At 42.9% G+C, this 20473-nt stretch overlaps 1 protein-coding gene across 2 annotated transcripts in view; it reads right to left on the bottom strand.

The window, feature by feature from the left end:
• LOC147034205 (uncharacterized) overlaps positions 1-20473 on the bottom strand; it is a 92694-nt gene that overhangs the window by 63411 nt on the left and 8810 nt on the right. The window contains exon 1 of one of the 2 annotated variants that reach the window (XM_085878656.1): positions 19579-19767. The exons of the other annotated variant lie outside the window; for it this stretch is intronic. Coding sequence (XP_085734782.1) covers positions 19579-19752 — 174 coding nt within the window. The 5' untranslated portion in view covers positions 19753-19767. Of the gene's footprint in view, positions 1-19578; positions 19768-20473 lie in introns of those variants that run through there. 2 annotated transcript variants of the gene reach the window in all.

A 20473-nucleotide genomic window follows, 5' to 3' on the forward strand; every position in this document is an offset into this window, starting at 1 on the left:
TCATTAACATATATTATTCCCCAAGGGGAGTACTTGACAATACGCTATGTTTCAATTTTTTTCCATGGAGAGGTTTCGGAGATATAGAGGTGCAACTTTTTTCGATTTTTCCAAGATGGCGCCTGTACCATGTGACCGATGATGTCATAATCATGATTTTTAAAAAATTAGACAGGAGGAGCCACTCATATTCTAAAAATTCTGTGTCCATCAGACCAACAGTTGCATGGGAATTTTTTTTTTTTCAAACTGATCAGATCAAGCGTTGTACTTGTCAAATTATGATGTCATCAAGGAAGCACCGATTACATCATCATCAACATCTTTTTCCTCGTTGGGAGTACTTGACAATGAGCCATGTTTCAATTTTTCCCATTGAGCGGTTTGGGAGATTATAGAGATGTCATATTTTTCCAAGGTGGCATCCGCACCACAAAAATGCAGAAACACACACATGAACCCGAATGCCGAACCCTGCTTTTAGCTTTGCAAGCACAGGGTAAAAACAATGCCTCATCTGAGAAGGAGAAGGAGAATGTGAAGGAGAAGGAGAAGGAGAGACACAGAGAGAAGTAGTGAACAGGCCAGCATCTGAATCACATGAAAGGGTTCTTGAATTCATTAAAGAAAGGACAGAATATGGAGATGAACCATATCCAAGTCTTTGCCGCTTACAAGGCACAATAACAGCCCAAGCTAAAGACAATAAGAACAATATACTCGGTAGACCACATACATCCGTCAGGTTGAACAGTTTACGTTTTTCATCCCACGATAAGTCTGATCTCGATCTGGACCTGAACCAAAATCGAATCGGCTTGTTCTTATCACCTAACCAACTCATCCACCTGGTTTGGTCATCACTCGTCCACAACTTTTTGACATATGGTGCTATATATTGTTTTTAGTCCCATCTCTCAATGGTGGAGAATTACTTTGAAAAGTTCTCAAAGATATGGTCACCATTTCTGATGTGATCAGGTACACTTTCACATCTCACAGATTAATTCAACAAGAAAAACAGAGAAACCGATGTTCAAGGTCTTTCATGACTCCATAGAACTTGTACGAGCAATTCTCACCTTCATCAAAGCAACCAGACAAGGAAACTGGGACCTTCATCGAGCTGCACTTGAAAGTCTCACCAAATACTTCTTTGCCATCGACAAACTGAAATGTGCCAGGATGGTCCATCTGTACCTTTCTGAGATGAAGGAATTGGAAGACACTGATGAAGACGTATTAAAGGAATTCAAGAGTGGCAACTTGGTGGTGAAAAAGAATGAAGTTCCCTTCTGTGCCATTGGCCAAGACCATGGTATAGAACATGAGAATCACTGGATGAAAGTTTCTGGAGGTCCGATTGGTATCACCTTCAATGAAAATGCCTGGACGAGATGGTACTTACAGAATACTTACCCCCACGCAGCCTTGAGAAGGACTTGGTGTGAGTGAGCCAACTCTTCTGGCGGCAAATTTGTAATTTTATCTATCTACATTTATGAGGTAAATGTGTACAAATAATACTTTGAAAAGTCTATAATAGAATACATTCATAAACCTTTACAAAGTAACTTGTATTCTCATTTGAGTGTTTTCACAACTACCAAGGCTGATGATAAAGTGATCTGAATAGATCACTAAAGTATAAATAAAATCAGGAGATCGTTAAAACACAAAATTGTAATTCTTGTTCTTTTTTTCACCAGCTGAGCACAATAAAGGCTGAAACGATTACAATGATTCTCATTTCTCACACGAGGAAGTGACATTGTCTCTGGGCATTAGTCTTTGTTAAATTCACCATGGAAGGACTGGGAGGATGTGCATCATCCAAGTAATATGTGCTATTCGTGGGGCCACTTAGCTAAATATAGCATAACAATTGTGCATTTTGTGAGGAAAGCACCAAATTTGGCACACGAGTAGCCTATCATATAATGAACAGATTTAGATATTGGGCCATTTCAAAATTTTTGATGGCAGTGGAAAATGGCTGCCACAGACATCAGCGGCTGAATTTGAGATGGCTCAATATCCTTATCTGTTCATAATATGTCAGGCTACTCGTGTGCCAAATTTGGTGCTTTCCTCACAAAATGGACAATTGTTATGCTAAGTTGCCCCACTATATATCGAATGGTCATGTAACTTGTGGTAAAGTTTCAATTTCCTCCGTTTAACGGTTTTCAATGTACACTCAATATGTGTTATATCAAATGGTCATGTAACATGTGGTGAAATTTTAATTTCCTCCGTTGAGCAGTTTTCGACGTACACTCAATATGTGTGATATCAAATGGTCATGTAACGTGTGGTAAAGTTTAAATTTCCTCCGTTTAACGGTTTTCAATGTACACTCAATATGTGTTATATCAAATGGTCATGTAGCATGTGGTAAAGTTTAAATTTCCTCCGTTGAACGGTTTTCAATGTACACTCAATATGTGTTATATCAAATGGTCATGTAACACGTGGTAAAGTTTAAATTTCCTCCGTTGAACGGTTTTCAATGTATTCTTCACACTGGAACTGCCACTTTATAACTGCTGGCAGGGATGACTGGGTAACAAGACGTCCTGCTTTGATCGGACACCTGACCCACGACGCCCTCTTTATTCTCTTGGATTCAGAATCGGATTACAAAAATTAAATTCAAATCAAATGGAAGACCAAATACAATATAATTGAATTCAAATAAAACAGATGCTGTGTTGGAGTTATCAGAAGGAACCCAAACAAACAAACATCAAAGATGAAAAATCACTCATCGAGTGACACTTGGTGGAACATCACTCGGTAGAGAACATACCCTCCGCCATGATGAATAGTTTACATTTTGTTTCCCACTGATGGGTCGGATCTGAATCCGGACCTGAACCAAAATCGAATCGGCTTGTTCTTGTCACCGAACCAACTCTTATACCTCGTTTTGTCACAAGTCGTCCACAACTTTTTGCGACATCATGCTGTACATAGTGTTCCGATTTAATAATACAGACAGGATTGTATAGTGTGGCATGGTCCGTGGACGGGTCGGAGCACCTCGATGTATTTGTCAGGGAACCTGTCAGCTTAAGTGTTATGTGTCACCACACGAGGGGTGGCGCAGTGTTAATTAGTTTTGGGAGTAAAAATAAGTTCCCCTGTACGTGATTACCCTCTGATTTTACCGAATGTTTTTATCTTCCAAGTATGGCCAGAAGCTCAGGACCGAATCCCTGAAACAACAACAACAGGAGAAGCTCCAACTTCCCGGGTTTGGAGGCGAGAAGGTCACGCGCCAAGGACAACGAGCGAGGAGAGAGGTCACCAGATCGAACAAGGCGTGCGTGTTGCACGCCTGGAGCATCTTGGTGCACTGCGAGAGCTGAACGAGGCGCTGCTGGCGTGTGCAGAGCGCTCAGGTTCGCTCTGAGTTGTTCGTGCTGGTCCGGGAGCGCCCTCCCTTTGCCACGTACGCCGTGCAGTGACGGCGCCATTTTGTTTGACGGGTGCTTGACGGATGAACCTTCCCAGCACTAAATGGACGAGGGTCAGGCTGAGTACCAATGCTTTGACAGGAGGGTTTATTTTGGTTGTTACCCTTTGTCTGTGTTTGTGTCTGTGTGTGCGAGGCCTCAATCCTAAGAGTTGTTGATTAAATCTGTACATTATTGCCCTTAAAATCTTCCTTGTTGACCTTGTATTTGTGTTTTAATGAGGAATGCATTAGTCCATGAGCTGAGATGGAAATTGGGACCATCCTGAGGGACCAGAAAAAAGTGATATGACTGATTGAAGACACAAATGTAGATAACAAAACAGCATGATGGACCTTTCAGTGGAGTAGCTCAAGTTAATTATCTCCAATTTTCTGTTTTAGACCATTCATCGCTCGGACGGTGCTTTTGCGGACAAGATTTAAGGGTGTGTGGTCAGTTTGTGCCACGTATCCTTATTCTTCCACATCATATAGCACATTCCCACATACCATTGGAAAGCAGACTTAATTTCCTATCCATTGGTATATAATATGTGACTATAGGTTTAAGGATAAGCATTTTATAGGCTATAACATGCTTCGCTAAATAATCGCACAAGACAAATTTGAGAGCAAAAACGGTCATTTCAAGTATACTTGTTCATAAATCATAACATTCCAGGACATGGATATTGCCAATGTTATTTCTTCTACATATAGTGATATCTTAATATTATTTCAGGACCTCTGGTAGCTTTCTGTGATAATTATTGGACAAGTTTTGGCGTTTTTCATGTTAAAACCCCTTGTTAAGTAAAGAGCAGTTTTGTGCATCGACTCTTCGGCCATGAGCTATTAACGTTTGTCATCGATATTCTGCCTCGGTTCGTACGTGCAAATCATTACATTGAACAATTTCTCATTCGATATGGAAGGTTATTGTAAGTTGAAAAAAAGTATTTATTTGTATGTTAATAAATTTGACTTTATCAGGTAGAGCGTTGGACAAGTGTTCGTCGGGCCCTGTGTATGAATCCCGTCGCCGCAGTTTGCTTTTCGGACCCAACAACATCAACAACTGTACTCAAGCGATTTCAGGTTTTGTCATCAATCGTGTGTCCGTGGATCAGCATCATGGGTGTTATTATTTTTTCCAGTTCAAGGAGTTTCGATAGATAAGAATATTTCAGTTTCATTTTGAAACAGGGTAATGAATGTTCATCAAGATTCATAGTTTAGTTTCAGCAAATGGCGATTTGTGAAGGTAATTAATGTATTTCCTTTATTTTCAGATTAACAACTGAGTGTGCAGCAAAAAGACGATGGCTGCACCCAGAGACCACACTAAACCCTGACACTAAACGCTGTATCATCTGCACAAAGACATCTCCATCATCCGAACTCTCTAAACCAAAGGACGCTGAGTCATGCAGAACTTTGCTTGATGCAGTAAAGCTCCAACACTTTGAAGCTATCGTGGACCTCTCGGAGGAGGAATTTGAAGATAAACTAGTGTATCACAGGAAATGTCACTCCAACTTCACACACAAGAAGACACTTGACAGATTTAGGCAACAACAGGTCGACCAGTCAACAACACCTGAACCAAGGACATCTACACGTGCTCGAGAATTACCATCAACATCCTCACGTGTCCTGAATGACGTGTGCATATTCTGTGACAAGAAAAATAAGTACATCCTGGGAAGCAAGACTCGTGAACCACTGATCCTCTCACGAGAACTTCGCTCAGATGAAACCGTGAGAAGTGTTGCACTGAAGAAACTTGATGATAAAATTCTTGCCATTACGTCCAGGGAACTTGTTGCAGCTGAAGCCAGGTATCACAAGTGTTGTTATAAGGCCGATACAAGAACTTACATACGTGACACGAAGGCTGCTGAACCTGACACCGCCGAGACCAGGTACCATGAAAGAGAACAACAGGCGTATCAGATGTTCTTCGATCACGTAAGAGAGACGTTATTCAATCAGCCACAAGTTGTGAAACTCACTGCACTCACAGACGTTCTCCTGAATAATTTGAGAACTCTTGGTTTTCCAAACGAAAACACATAGTCATCCACAAAGAAGCATCTCAGGTGGAAGCTTGAAGGTGAATTCGCTGAATATTTGCACTTCATACAAGCTGACAATGGCAGAGTTCTGGTCTATCCAGACAATCTATCTTTTGATCAACTTGTGAATGAAAATATGCAGATGAAGGAGAAACTTTCTTGTGTGGCTTTCAAGGATGAACAAGAAAAGGCACTCAAGTCAGCGGCTCCTCACATACGGAGTGAGATCCGTAACTTGGAAGCTAAGCCATGGCCTCCATCACCCGATGAACTGAATTTGGATGATGTGAAGCTTCCAGAAAGCATTCTTATATTTCTGTCTGTGCTGCTCGGTCTTGGAGACACAGAAACAGAAGAGCTTCCGGCCAAATCCCAGCGTATTATTAACTCACTGGGACAAGACTGTGTGTACGCTGTGACTGGTGGTCGAGTTATTCCAGCAAAGCACATCCTCTTACCATGGGTGATAAAGTCTCTCACTGGTAATGTGGAACTGATGAAAACATTAAACCGGCTCGGCCATGGCATGTCCTATTCCAAATTGGAGGAGATGGACACAGCTTTGTGAATGAATAAACTATCCAGGGAACCCGAGTTGGGAGTTGTACTACCTACTAAGACATACCCGTGTGTGCCCACGACCATGGCCTTCGACAACATTGACCGGCTTGAGGAAACGTTAAGTGGGGGTGGTACATCCCACCGAGTCAACGGCATCATTGTGCAGCCTGAAATGGCATATGTTCCTCCTTTAACCAAGCCCAAACAAGATCAGCAAGTATGATCTAATATATAAAATGATCTGCCATCTCAAATTATATACCAATACTATATCATATTATATATGGTGAACAATATAATATTTGTACTTTGCAGGTGAAAAAGAAACACACCATTGTACCAGTGACCTTGGAGCTACCTGTATACATTGCTGGTGAACGAGTGGGCCCGCCCATGATGAAACCACTGGAAATGGATTTTGGTCCACCACTGAAGGAGGCACAGATAAAGAATCTCATGTGGTTCCGAGTACGTCAAGTGGACACCACCAACCAAACAGTCACAGCTCTTGGACAGGATTCAATGTGCTCATTCGTGATAATTTCACTGTAACACAAGATACCATTGGCTATCTTCCGACCATTAATGCTCCTGCCCCTCAGTACTCTACAGCATTTGAAATTCTCAATCAAGAGCTGAAAATAATGAAAGCCCTTGACCTAAAGGAAGTTTCAGTTGTCTTTGATCAAGCACTGTATGCTCAGGTTGCAGAAATTGCATGGAAACACGACCAGTATGAGAAGATTGTCTTGAGAATGGGAGCATTCCATACCCCATGAAACTTCTTGTCGATCATAGGGAAGAGGTTCGGTTCAGCTGGCCTTCGTGATATTGCAGTGGAATCTGGGACCATAGCAGAAGGTTCCATCACCGGCATGCTTGAAGGGCGCAAATACAACCGTGGCATTCGTTTATCCAAACTAGTGTATGAGGCTCTTCTCCGATTGGCATGGCGGGGATTTGTCGAGTGGCTAACAGAACATCATATGCAGGACCTGAAGCATCATGCCAAGACGACTGAGATTTTGAAGACTCTCCATGATGATGTATCAAAGGAAGAATTTGAAGCTGCTGTGGAAGAACCGTCATGTTCAATAATTGTTCAGCGATTCTGAGAGTACCTCGATTACCTTCGGAGCGCAGGTGGACAACTTGCTGAGTTCTGGATGTCATATGTCTACATGGTCGATATTCTCCTGGCCTTTATCCGAGCATCGAGGGAAGGAAACTTGGTTCTACATTTGGCTGCTATCCAAAGTATCATTCCTTGGTGCTTTGCATATGACAGGCTGAACTATGCCAAGTATCTACCAGTCTATTACTGCCAAATGACCAGGCTCTCCGAGACGCACCCAGAGGTCCATCAGCACATGCTCGAAGGAGGTTTCTCAGTACAATTAGGTGCAACCAATAGATTTGGTAGACTTCCTGTTGACCAAACCATTGAAGAAACAGTCAACAAGGACACACAGACAGCCGGAGGCACAAAGGGATTCAGCTGCTGCTGTTAGCAGGTACTGTGTCACAGCACAATATAGAAGTACCTGTCTTAAACAAATGAGGCTGATGATAGATGATAGCTGCAGCAAAAGAATGGTTCACACAGATTGTCAGCTTCAAGAATGCACAAGGATGAGACTGATGTTGAGGGTTTGGTTTATCTGATGGAAGACACCTGGACAAACCCATTCAGTCAAAATCCTTCAGAGCTGATAAGCATCTCAACTGGTGCTCGTGTGTCCCCAGAGGTTGCCAATGATCTTTTGACTGCTACAAGAAAGGGGATGCAGCATATACAGATTATCACATACAGCGTATTGAAGGATGAGAAAAACCATTGTTTGACAGATTGCCAAAGATGCAGATGAAGACATTTGATAATGTCCACAAAAGGATCAGCAGAAAACTATCGAACAAGGAGCAAGTCCTCAAAAGTGACAATAAACTGTTTGGACAGATGATACTCATAGCTTCCAGCAGAAAGTTGAACATGAATGATGTACTGAAACACCCCCTAGGCCCCCTTCCCTCATCCTTGGTCAACTGTGATGGTACTATGAAGAAAACCAACAAAGCAGCCCTTGCCAGAAAGCTTGAAAGTAAAGTCTCTGGTGTGGAAAACGTCCAACACCCCTCAGCGTGTATCATTGATGGCATGAGTATTGTAAAGAGGCTCAAAGGGGAGAATCTCACTTTTGATGAAGTGGCTGATATGCTTCTTTCAGCTGTACTGAATACATCAGCAAGGAGCAACAGGGTTGATGTTGTATTCGACGTCTACAAACAGATATCTATAAAAGATGCAGAAAGGGCCCTGAGGTCAACAGATGGAGGTATCCGCTTCACAACCAGAGCACCCGGTCACCGAATACACCAATGGAGGCATCTTCTGTCTTGTGACATCAGCAAGACGAAGCTGATCAAATTCGTCAGAGAGCAATGGGGAACAGAGCCCTACAGGATAAGACTTAAAGACAAGGTCCTTTATGTCACATGTGAGGATATCTGCACCAAGATCACCCGTGAGGCTGTAGTTGAAGTTGACGAGCTCCGTTCATCTCACAAGGAAGCAGACACATACTCGCTACGACACTGTAAGTATGCATCGTCAAGTTTCCATTCTGTGATAGTAGCTTCAGAAGACACAGACGTCATGGTGCGATGTCTGGCTTTTCATGATGACATCGACTGTAATCTGTTCATCCGATGTGGATCATCAACCCGCACCAGACTTGTTGACATAACAAAAGTTGGTAGTGCTCTCGGCAGAAACATCTGTAAAGCTTTATTGGGATTGCCTTCCTCCACAGGCTGCGACACAGGAAGCACTTTCAGTGGCCGTGGAAAGGTGACAGGACTCAAACTCCTCATCAACAATCCAAGGTTTCAGACAGCTTTCAGTGACTTGGGGAAAGACTGGACACTACAGGATGATCTCTTCCATGTGCTTGAGGAATTCACTTGCAAGCTGTACATGTCTCAAACTGAAATCACAGAATGTTAACGAGATGTGGTTTCAGTTGTTCCGTGCTCAGAATGGTGATATCCAGTCAGGACAACTCCCTCCTTGTCAAGATTGTTTGAAGCTTCATGCTACCAGAGCATGTCACCAAGCAGCCATTTGGCACCACAGTCTTGAAGGAACTCCACGTGTCCCCAGTCCACTTGACTGTAATGGTTGGGTATTGGATGACGATGGTAGACTTGCCATTGAGTGGATGTCTGGTGCCCCAGCTCCTGATGTTGTTCTGGAATTTTTATCCTGTAAGTGTAAACGGGAGTGTAGGCTGCCATCATGCACATACATGGTCAATGGCCGAAGCTGCACAGCTGCTTGTGTTCTCCAGGAGTGTGCGAACATGAAGGTCCAAGATGAACAGTCAGACGGCAGCGTGGATCATGAGGACGATGACGACAGACATTGACAATTGAGACTCCATAATGCATATCTCTCAAATTATTTGTCATTGCCTGTTTCTGTTTAATGATTATGTCGAAGCTATTTTCTTTATTCAACACTGTGGGATTAAAGACAACGCTGTGGCACATTCTGTTCAAAATTGTTCAAGAACTTCACAACATATTCGTTTTCTTCTGCTGTTGAATTGAACATGTAGCATCTTTGAAACTATGTCAGATTAATAAAACTTCGTATCCTTTTAATTTTGCAGTTTGGAAGTAAAATGCATGATTTGTGATATGGATGTGATTTAAATTTACTTTCAAATAAAGTGCATTACATTTGAGTAATGACTCCACCAAATCATAAACATGATCAAATTAGCGTGTTTTGTGGATATACTCCTGCTTCACATCAAGCTGTGTAAAATGCTTGAGCGACTCTACTCAGATGTCCATCATGCATTTTTGTGTTCCAGATACATCAAACGAACAGAAAATCACAACAAACCTTGGTCCCTCAAGATGGTACCAATTGGCCAGAAATGGCCCTCCAGCTCATGGACCACATGTCAATGAGCGCGTCCGCCTCCGAGGAATAAGGACCGTTCGACCGTCCACAAAGTTTCATCTGAATCCGTCCACAACTTGAGATGTTTCATGCAATATCGTTTTTGTCCCGATCTCTCAATGGTGAAGAATCACTTCAAAATTAAATAATTCTCGTATCGAGATCTGGATTCGGATCTTCACCAAAATTGAATCGATTTGTCCGTGTCACTCACCCAATCTGTCCACCAAGTTTAGTCTGAATCCATCCATAATCTTTCGAGATATTGTGCTATATATCATTTTTTTTTATCCCTATCTCTCCATGGTTCCCATCATGTGCTGCCTTTTTGGCTGCTGGTTGAATCATTGGTTAGGAGTGCAGCTGTGCCGCTGATGCAGTGCCCCAATTACCAGTACACTGGTGCTCATTTCGCCGACCTCAGAAGGATGGCAGGCTGAGTCAACCCCAGGTGTTAATTCAGTGGCCAACAGGACTCGAACTCAGGACCCGAGCATCCCAAGCCACCACCCCAACCACTAAGCCAACGCCAGGCTGTCAATGATGAAGAATCACTGAAAAAATTCGCAGATCCGGATCTTCACCAAAATCAAGCATTGCTGTCCTTGGCCGGTGAACTACATGCACAAAAAATATAAGAACGATTGCTTGAAAACTGTGGACAAAAATTGTGTGACAAACAAACAGACAGACAAATGCTACAGAGCAACATACTTGGCAAAAAAATTTTTTGCCAAGCTATGAAGTCATCAGGAGGAATCTGGATAGGATTAGGGTTTTAACTGCTACTCCTCTTCCCTCATACCCATCCAGGTACAGCCAAGTGAGCCTTATTCAAAAAAAAAAAATAATCAAAAAACACCCCGATTCAAAAGATTAAACCCAGATTCAAAAAATGAAATAATTCTGGCTGGAGACCATGTGTCCGATCAGGTTGAAATTTAAAACATATATTCCCCATCACGACGAGATCATAATTTTGAAGTTTCACATTGATTGATGCAGCAGTTCAAGAGAGAAAGTTTTACATATTTTCCTTCAATCCAATATGGCTGCCAAACCATGTGACATCAATTATTTGTGAACACCCTGGTATCCCCAAGGCTTGGGGAACGTGTGTGAAGTTTCCCTTTGATCTGTCCAGCCGTTCGGGAAAAGAAGCTTTTAAAAGGTTTCAGTATGGCTGCCAAACCATTTGATCTATGACATCATAGGTGGGGAACTTTTTGTCCCTCATGGATAGGTGGTCATTCCTATGTAGTTTCACCTTGATCTGTTCAGCCAGTTCGAAGATTTTTGAAAGTTAATTTTTCTTTTTAAATAATACAGCTGCCAAACCATGTAACTGATGCTGTCATCAATTTTTTTCTGTTGACTAATTTATCCCTCTGACCCTCATCAATTTTCATACTGATTGGATGGAGCATTCTACGTATGCAATTATAACGTCATAATGAAGGCACCTATGACGTCATTAAAAAAAACACTTATTCCCCATGGGACAGGAGCTAAGGTTTAATCCATGGTGAAAATTTCATGTCAATCCAACAAGTGGTTGCAGAGAAAAGGGAATAAAATGCAGACACCGAGGTTCTTTGTACGTACACGACCGACTGCTTAACTCCGCTATTCGCTTTGTGAGTGCGGGATAACAAAACTGTTCTTCATCGCCCCAGAGCTCGCTCGATGAGGAGAAGAAGGTACAACCATGGCTGGCTCTCAGAAAACAAGTGGACAACAGCATCATGAGCTGTCACAAAGTCTAAATGAGCGGCAGGACAAGCAGGTGGACAAGCTAAGAAATGTGATTTAGACTTACCAAGATCCATTCACGTTTGATAGAGAAGAACAAACAAACCTCATCAACCAAACAGTTATGCCAAGCATTGTAGTGCATGATCCATGCAACATGACCAACATTGGACAAAAACCATATCATGTTTTGTACTGGACCGAGTTATCACTGGAAAGGTGAATTTGTGGAGCCCCATGAATAAAATAAACCTGGACACATGGAAAGGTGCAAACAAGTGAGCATCCTTCAAAGTAGGATCCCAGGTCATGGAGGTGAAAGATGAGCGTGCACTCTTTCCAAGGTGCCTAATTGTTGCAAGATCGAGGCCAGACGTCGATGTGAGCGAAACCCTTGGAAGGTCGGAGTTCTCTTCATACACAAGATCCCTTTGTGACAGAAAAGGAGATTTACTTCCTACATCAGACAAGAGTGAAATTATGTCCACACTGGAAGGACAACGGAGAGCAGAAACTGATATTGATGATCGTCATGAAGATCTGGATGAAGACCATTCCCCAACTATAAATCGCTGAAGTTATTGAGAGACTTACTCGGGGCTCTCCGTGTGTGTGTGTGTGTGTGTGTGTGTGTGTGTGTGTGTGTGTGTGTGTGTGTGTGTGTGTGTGTGTGTGTGTGTGTGTGTGTGTGTGTGTGTGTGTGTGTGTGTGTGTGTGTGTTGTGCGTTTTACACTTTACGGTGTACGTTCTACAAGTTTAAATGTTTTATTTTATATTTTACTGTTCCTACAATAATGGGGATGTAAACCATATTTATGAGTAAACAAGAGTTTACAAGATCACGGAACAAAAACTTCACTCTGTTTCATGTTATTGAACATTCATGATGATCACAAGTTAATTTAGAAAGTGAATATTTTATTCAGTTTTGTTGTTGGTGAAATTGAAAAGTTAATTTAGGAACAATGGATTGTGATGTGATTAATTTTATGATTAATTGTGTGTAAACATCCAATGGGATTTTATATATATATATATATATATATATATATATATATATATATATATATATATATACCTCCCAACCGACACAACCAGTTGAAAGTTTAAGAACACCCACATTTTTCCAGTTTTTACTGAAATTTAAGCAGTTTAATGTTTCAATGTAATCTGAAATTAAAGCATAGACCAAATAAACAATTACAGACAAAAAAAGAAATCATGGAATCGTTTTGTTGAACAAAATTTCATCTAAATTTTTGACTCATCAGTCGCCACCTTTTGCAGATACAACAGCCGAACATACTCGTGGCATTCTTTCTGCAATGGAAATCAAATCTTCTTCTTCTTCTTTCGGCTGCTCCCGTTAGGGGTCGCCACACCAGATCATCCGTATGATCCGCATAGTGATTTGGCACATGTTTTACGCCGGATGCCCTTCCTGACGCAACCCTGGTCGCCTCTTACGATACAGGGATATGGTACACCTATTTTTTAACCGGGGTATACACCGGCCCAGTATACTGGTACTCATTTCGCCGACCTCGGAAGGATGACAGGCTGAGTCAACCCCCTGGTGTATTAATTCAGTGGCTCAACGGGGCTTGAACTCAGGACCTCTTGGATCCCAAGCCGCTGCCCTAACCACTGCGCCAACACCAGGCTCTGCAATGGAAATCAAATATTGTTCGGAAAGTTCTTCCCAAAACTGATGCAGAAGTTCCCACAAATGTGTTGCACTTGGAGGTTGCTTTGCTTTCACCCTTCTGTCCGGTTGTGGTCGTATGGCAGCTTAGCTGCCGGGGTGGCTATCATTTCTTGAAGCGCGACTGTCGCTGATGCAGTGCCCCTCTACCAGTACACACACTGGAACTGGTACTCATTTTGCTGACCTCGGAAGTATGACAGGCTGAGTCAAGCCCCTGGTGTATTAATTCAGCGGCCGACGGGGCTTGAACTCAGGACCCGAGGATCCCAAGTCACTACCCGAACCACTGAGACAACACCAGGCTTATTTCTGTCCAGTTCATCCCAAACCAGCTCGATGGGGTTTAAGTCTGGAGACTGTGCTGTCCATTTCATGATTTGAAGCTGCCCATCTTGTTCTTTTCTTCTGAGGTAGTTCTGACATAGCCTGGAGGTATGTTTTGGGTCGTTATCTTGAGGTAGGATGAACCCCTGACCAATGAGGCATAAACCAGATGGTATTGCATGGCAGTGCAATATGCTGTGGTAGCCCTTTTTGTTCAGGGTGCCAGTCACTCTGTGCAAGTCGCCGACTGGATCCAGCAAAAGAGCCCCAGATCATCACGCTTCCTCCTCCATGTTTGACAGTTGGTGTCACACACTGAGGAACCATCCTTTCACCTTCTCGACGGCGTACAAAAACCCTGTGTGATGAACCGAAGATTTCAAATTTTGATTCATCGGTCCATAAGACCTTCCAGTTTTCAGTAGTCCACTGGCGGTGCTTCATGGCCCAGACAAGCCTCTTTTTCTTATTTTTCCATCTTAGCAATGGCTTTCTTACTGCCACTCGACCTGTCAAACCTGCAGCTCGAAGTCTTCTCCTCACAGTTGTTTCTGAGACTTCCTTACTTCGACCAGTGTTAAGTTGTGCTTGAAGCTGCTGTCCTGTGAGCTGCCGATCACGCAAGTTGTTGACTCAGAAACTTGTCTTCTGATTGTGTTGTGGCTTTGGGTCTGACAGACCTCTTCCTGTCAGAGTCTCCTCCAGTTTCCAAGTGCCTTTTGATGGTGGAGGAAACTGTTATGATGATATGCTAGGTGGTCATATTTTGGACCATTAGCTGTGTGTTAATCAGCTGTCGGGATTCTAACCTTGCTTGTAATTGTGTATTATTCAAACCTTGCTTTAAAATGTTGCTTTAAATGTATCATGCTGTTTTCACTATGTCTTTGATAACTCTTTATGGCTCTGCAGCTGCACAACAGCATGTCCTTGGGAAAACTGTGTATGCTGATATCCCACACATTCCTGTTCTTAGTCATCACCAGAGTTTCGCCTTTGCTATCAGCAGGTGCCAGTGTAGGGGTGTAGGAGTCTTAGAAAGTTATTAGTTTGCAAGATGAACTGTTGGGTTGCGAATCTGAGGATTGACTGATCCAACTTCCCTGAGGGCCCCTAGGGAGGGGGGAAAGAAGCCCACTGCCGCATTTATTTCTTTATTTCTTTATCCCTTAGCACACACTTATAGTCCACACCCAGTTTTGCTTTTGTGTGATTATATATACAACTGTTTTGAAGTAAGAATCTCAATGTGGTCCGGGGGCACCTGACTGAAGGGCCTTTGGGCTGCATTCCGCATGCGTAGTGCCATCTTCTGAAATAAATCGTATCATTCGAGAACCCTCATTCGACTCTGTCATTACTCGGCCGAGTGAAGAGTCATAACAGAAACTGTACTCACTGACACCTTGGCTCTGTTTGCAATTGCTCTAAAGGAAAGACTTACACTTTTAAGGGTTATAATGGTCTGTCTGTCTTTCTTTGTTTAATCGTCTTTTTCTCACCATTATGATAGCAATATCCTGCAGTGCAATATTGTCCAAATAATGCTTCAGAGGGTGTAGCAACAGTCTGCTTCAACACTGCTTTTATACAGACAGAGGGTTTGTAACTAATCAACAAAAGTTGGGACATCTGTAAGAATTGTTTGCATCAACTTTCAACGTTTAATTTACTTCCATTGCTGCAGAACAGCTGCAGTTCACCCATTACTAGTTACCTGAAAAGGCCCTTTTTTAACAACTCTGAAATTTACATTATTTTTCAGTTTTTGGTAACCTAAACATTCTTTTTTAACCTCTGGCAGTTTACCGCTTAGCTTTGTACCATTTCAGGTTATTCACTGGACTTGAACTGATTAAATTTCAGTAAAAACTGAAAAATGGGGGTGTTCTAAAACTTTTGACCGGTGGTGTGTGTGTGTGTGTGTGTGTGTGTGTGTGTGTGTGTGTGTGTGTGTGTGTGTGTGTGTGTGTGTGTGTGTGTGTGTGTGTGTGTGTGTGTGTGTGTGTGTGTGTGTGTGTGTGTGTGTGTGTGTGTGTGTGTGTATATATCAACATTTTCATGCAGTGGCTTACAGAAGTATTCATCCCCAACCAATAATGCCACATTTCCATGAGTTATGCATTATGTGGAAACAATTTTTTAAAATTAACTTATTTATTTATAACTGAAGAGATCAAACTAAACATTGTTAAAATTGGAGGAGGTTACATGTCAGGAATACCCATAAAAACATGTGCAGATCAAACTTCACTGGTTGTAAAAGTATTCAGAACGTGAGCTCAGTACTTGTCGTCATGGTGGAGGCAACATCACGGCAGTGATTGTGAATCACCCTTTAGGATTAGCCCTTCCCTTTTTACAAAGGATCGGCTTCTTCTTCCTCGTACAATAAAATCGAAGAGCTTTCGCCACATCGAGTTTTTCTATCCTGAGAAACAAGGCGCACTGCCAGAAGGAGCCGACAGCAAGACCGGACATTTGACGTCGAGCCCAGTCCTGTGTACAACATAATTGTTTTCGTGACATTCACGAACCACGGTTCGGCCGGAATTTGCAAAGTAATGAATGGATCGGCAGCAGGGAACTCTGGGAAAAAATGGCGTAAAAAATCAACTCTTCCGCATCAATTGCATGGCACACCGTGCCTCACCCTGACGTCAGAGCGAGTCGAGACCGGGATGTACGGTGAGAGGGGTTATCAATGTACTAGCTCAGCCGTTCTGGGGAACCTCCGTGCTTTCACTGCGGCTCTCGAAACTGTCAAACAAGGAACCCAGTTTGAATCTCACACTTTAAAATCACATTTAAAATCACATTTAAAACTCACGGTGCTCTGTGCGGTTATACGGCGCTCGGCACGGTTTAGATACAGCGCTGTTCACACTAAACCATCACGGCGGCTCCAGATCCTCACAAAGAAGGCACCAGGTTTGAATCTCACACTTAAAACTCATGGCACTCTGTGCGGTTATACAGCGCTCGACACGGTTTATATATAGCATTGTTCACACGAAACCATCACGGCGGCTCCGGATCCTGACAAAGAAGGCACCTGGTTCAAATCTTGAACATTCTTCTTCACATTTCCCACTCAAGGTGCTCAGTGTAGGTTTGCAACCATGTATCTATGCCGTCATTTGGGGCATTCCCGGACTCTCCACGGGAATACCACGGGTTGCTCACGCACGTCTCGGGGTCATATACGTCACTCGTCCTGCACGCTGCCAAAGGCTCCACGGGGGCGGTCAAGGCTGCCACAGCACATCTCGGTGTCATATTTTCCACTCGTGAATTCCAGAGCGAGGATGAGGGCGTACAAACAATCCTCGTTTCCCACGTGATGACCAATGTTCTGGACTTTACCGCACATGAGACAACAACCTCGATCATGTGACACACCTCGTTGAACTGAGCACCCTCCTGTCTTCACAACATGTCGTACATTTCAAATATGTTTTGCTGTCTTTGCCTGCCCCCAGTTTACCACGAAGACAAAGGCAGGCTGTAAATGTGGCATCGTCTCACACGTAACAGACGTGAGCGAGCGCATCGTGTGACGATTTCTCAGCTCTTAAAGTACACAAACCTCATGAAATACATGACCACCTGTCACTCATCCATACAATCACGCCCTTCCATATCCACGCCCATAGTTCCATCCGTCACTCAACCCGATTAAATCACTCTCACCGTAACACTCGCATCAGTGAGGAACCCCGATCGTCCTCTGTGCATCCATGCATACGTCCATTAATATTCGTGCAAGTTGGTTCCATTTTGTCCCTGAAGCCACCAATTTTAGCATGGTCACCAATTCCTGTAACCACGCCCCCAGCATGTTAACCACGCCCCCAGCATAATAACCACACCCCCAGCATAATAACCACGCCCCCAGCATAATAACCACGCCCCCAGCATAATAACCACACCCCCAGCATGATAATCACGTGTCCCTGTCACGTGTGTCTTTTCTGGATGGAAGCACCTTTTGCAGCAATGATTGCTACGAGTGTTTTTTGGGTCGATCTCTTGCAGCTTTACACAGTGAGATGGTGAAACACTTGTCCATTCTTCACGTGAAAATTACTCCAGTTCTGCCAAGTTTGATGGGGATCGTCGATGAACTGCAATCTTCAAGTCTCACCATAAATGTTCAACTGGGTTCAAGTCAGGACTTTGATTGGGCTTCTCAAGAACATTTATTTTCTTCTTATTCAGCCACTCCAGAGTGGATTTATCTTTTTATTCAGATCATTGTCCTGATGAAATGTGAATCTCTCCCAGTTTCAGATTCATGGTTGACTCGAGCAGGTTTTCATCAAGGATTCTCCTGCACTTTGCACCATCCATTATCCCTTCTATCATGACAAGCTTGCCAGTCCTTGCTGATGAAAAGCAGCTCCATAACATGATGCTTTCACCACGATGCTTGACAGTAGGTATGGTGCTGACTCGGTGATGTGCAGTGTTCGGCTTACACCAGACGTAACGTCATGAATTTAGTTTAAAACCTTCAATTTTTGTCTCATTTGACCAAAATACTTTTCTGCACTTGCCTGCATTATCATCAAGATGATTTTTCACTTACGAGCTTTTTGATGTGTTTCAACAATCGTTTATTTGTTGCCAGCTGTCCATGGAGGCAAGCTTTGTGAGTAGAACAGGATATTGTTGATAGATGAACACTGACCCCCATCGGGTATAGAGCCTCGCAGATCTTTAGAAGTCATTGTTGGATTTACTGTGACATCCTGAACCAGTTTCCTGCTTGCCCGGCTGCTGAGTTTGAATGGGTGATCTAATCTGGTCGAGTCTGGGTGGTATTATACGTCTTCCACTTCTTAATGATGGATTTCACCGTACTCAGAGATAATGAGTGACTTTAAAATCTTCTTACAATCCTCTCCTGAACGGTGTTTCTCCACCACTTTATGTCTGACTTCTAAGAAAGCTCCTTGGTTGGTCAATGTGTTTGCCTTGTTGGTTGACCAAGTGAGTTGCACCTTCAAACTCCTTCAATAAGTGGGATAGTAAGGTATGGTACTACACTTTTACATGGATGGTGAGGTATGGTGCTTCACTTTTACATGAGTGGTGAGGTATGGTGCTTCACTTTTACATGAGTGGTGAGGTATGGTACGACACTTTTACATGGATGTTACTCTGGAGTGAATGATTCTCCCTCTAAATGCTCGCTGGAAGTTCCCATCTTTATGTTGTGATTGATCAGGTTGTAATCTATATCCTATCAGCGGAACAGTTTGTTCAGCCCCCGAAGCAATGGGACATGTGTGTTGGTTAACTCACCATCTCTAATTTGGGCGTGTTTAACTAATCCTATTTAGTAATCTCTGTGCCATGTTCAACATGCAGATGGATGTGTAAGGAAAGGGTGATGAGGTCAAGCCAAGAAAGATCAGGTTCACGGTTCAGGGCAGTGTTTGTTATCCTGGACAAAGTTTATGATAATTTGATTGACTCGAATGTGTTGCCCTTTCCAATTATTAACAACTGAGTGGTATCCTCCCCCTCATCTCCAATACCCTACATTGGATGATCCTTGGTGCAGCACTCGATGTACATGAGTTATTCACCCTCATGATAACCCACAGGGTGATTGATTTGTTCAACAGTTTATTTTTGTAAATAATTGTAGTTCATTGTATAAAAGTTGTAGAACTGCATTATGAGAGTCAATCCAAGAGAAGATTTCCTTACCGAATCTCCGAGTCTGTCCTGCAGTCCTTTGAAGTTGAGGATGTTCACCAGATGTTTCACGAGACCGCAGGAACCCACAGATTTGGCTGCAACACAGGGTGTGGAACAGTTCAGTGTCAGACAGAAAATATCAACACAACACCAACCACAGGACAACACAACCACATTACCCATAATGCAATGGGCTTGTTTGGTATTCCCAACTGAGACTCAGACTCATATCATGATACTGCAATCCCAAGTTTAAACCTTTCATGGGGGTTGTCAAAAAGTTTTGGCTGGGAAAATTTTCAAAATCAAAACCTCATTTTACTGGAAAGGATAAGTGATACAGTTTGGGATTTACACAGAGACAAATGATACACCTGTGAGGAATACTGATCCACGATCAGAGGGGAAAACATGGGAGGTAAAAAATATAAAAATTAAATAAATAAATCTTTGACTCCCCCTCATATCGATGGACTGTTTTCTCTTTTACTCTTAATTTATCTTTCTTTTTCTATGTGTCTACGGAGAGGTGAACTCATGCAAATTGTTTTTGTAAGGCAAACTAAGCTGTGCCATGATGGGTTTCAGGGTAGAGGAGTAGCATCCGAAACCGGAATCCTATCCCAGTCCTCCTGAAGACTCCATATTTCCCTATTTGGGTTGCACTGCCCCAAACCTGATGTCCCCCCATGGCAAGAGAAGGGAAGCTTAATGCCCATCATGGCTGGCCTCATGACAAAGATCGAAGCCGGGCAGGCTGAACTTAAAGCCTCGCAGGATGAAATATCAAATAAAATGGAAGCCGGTGAACGACCACAATGGGGGGAGGGGGGGGGAAACGGTTTGAATTTACTGCCTCGCAGGGTTTAATCAAACGCCACCATTGAGGCTGGGGGCCGAGAGA

Source organism: Eptatretus burgeri, chromosome 1 (assembly GCF_056783735.1).
Source record: "Eptatretus burgeri isolate ZD-2024b chromosome 1, Ebu_testis_v1, whole genome shotgun sequence".
In the NCBI taxonomy this organism is placed as follows: domain Eukaryota; kingdom Metazoa; phylum Chordata; class Myxini; order Myxiniformes; family Myxinidae; genus Eptatretus; species Eptatretus burgeri.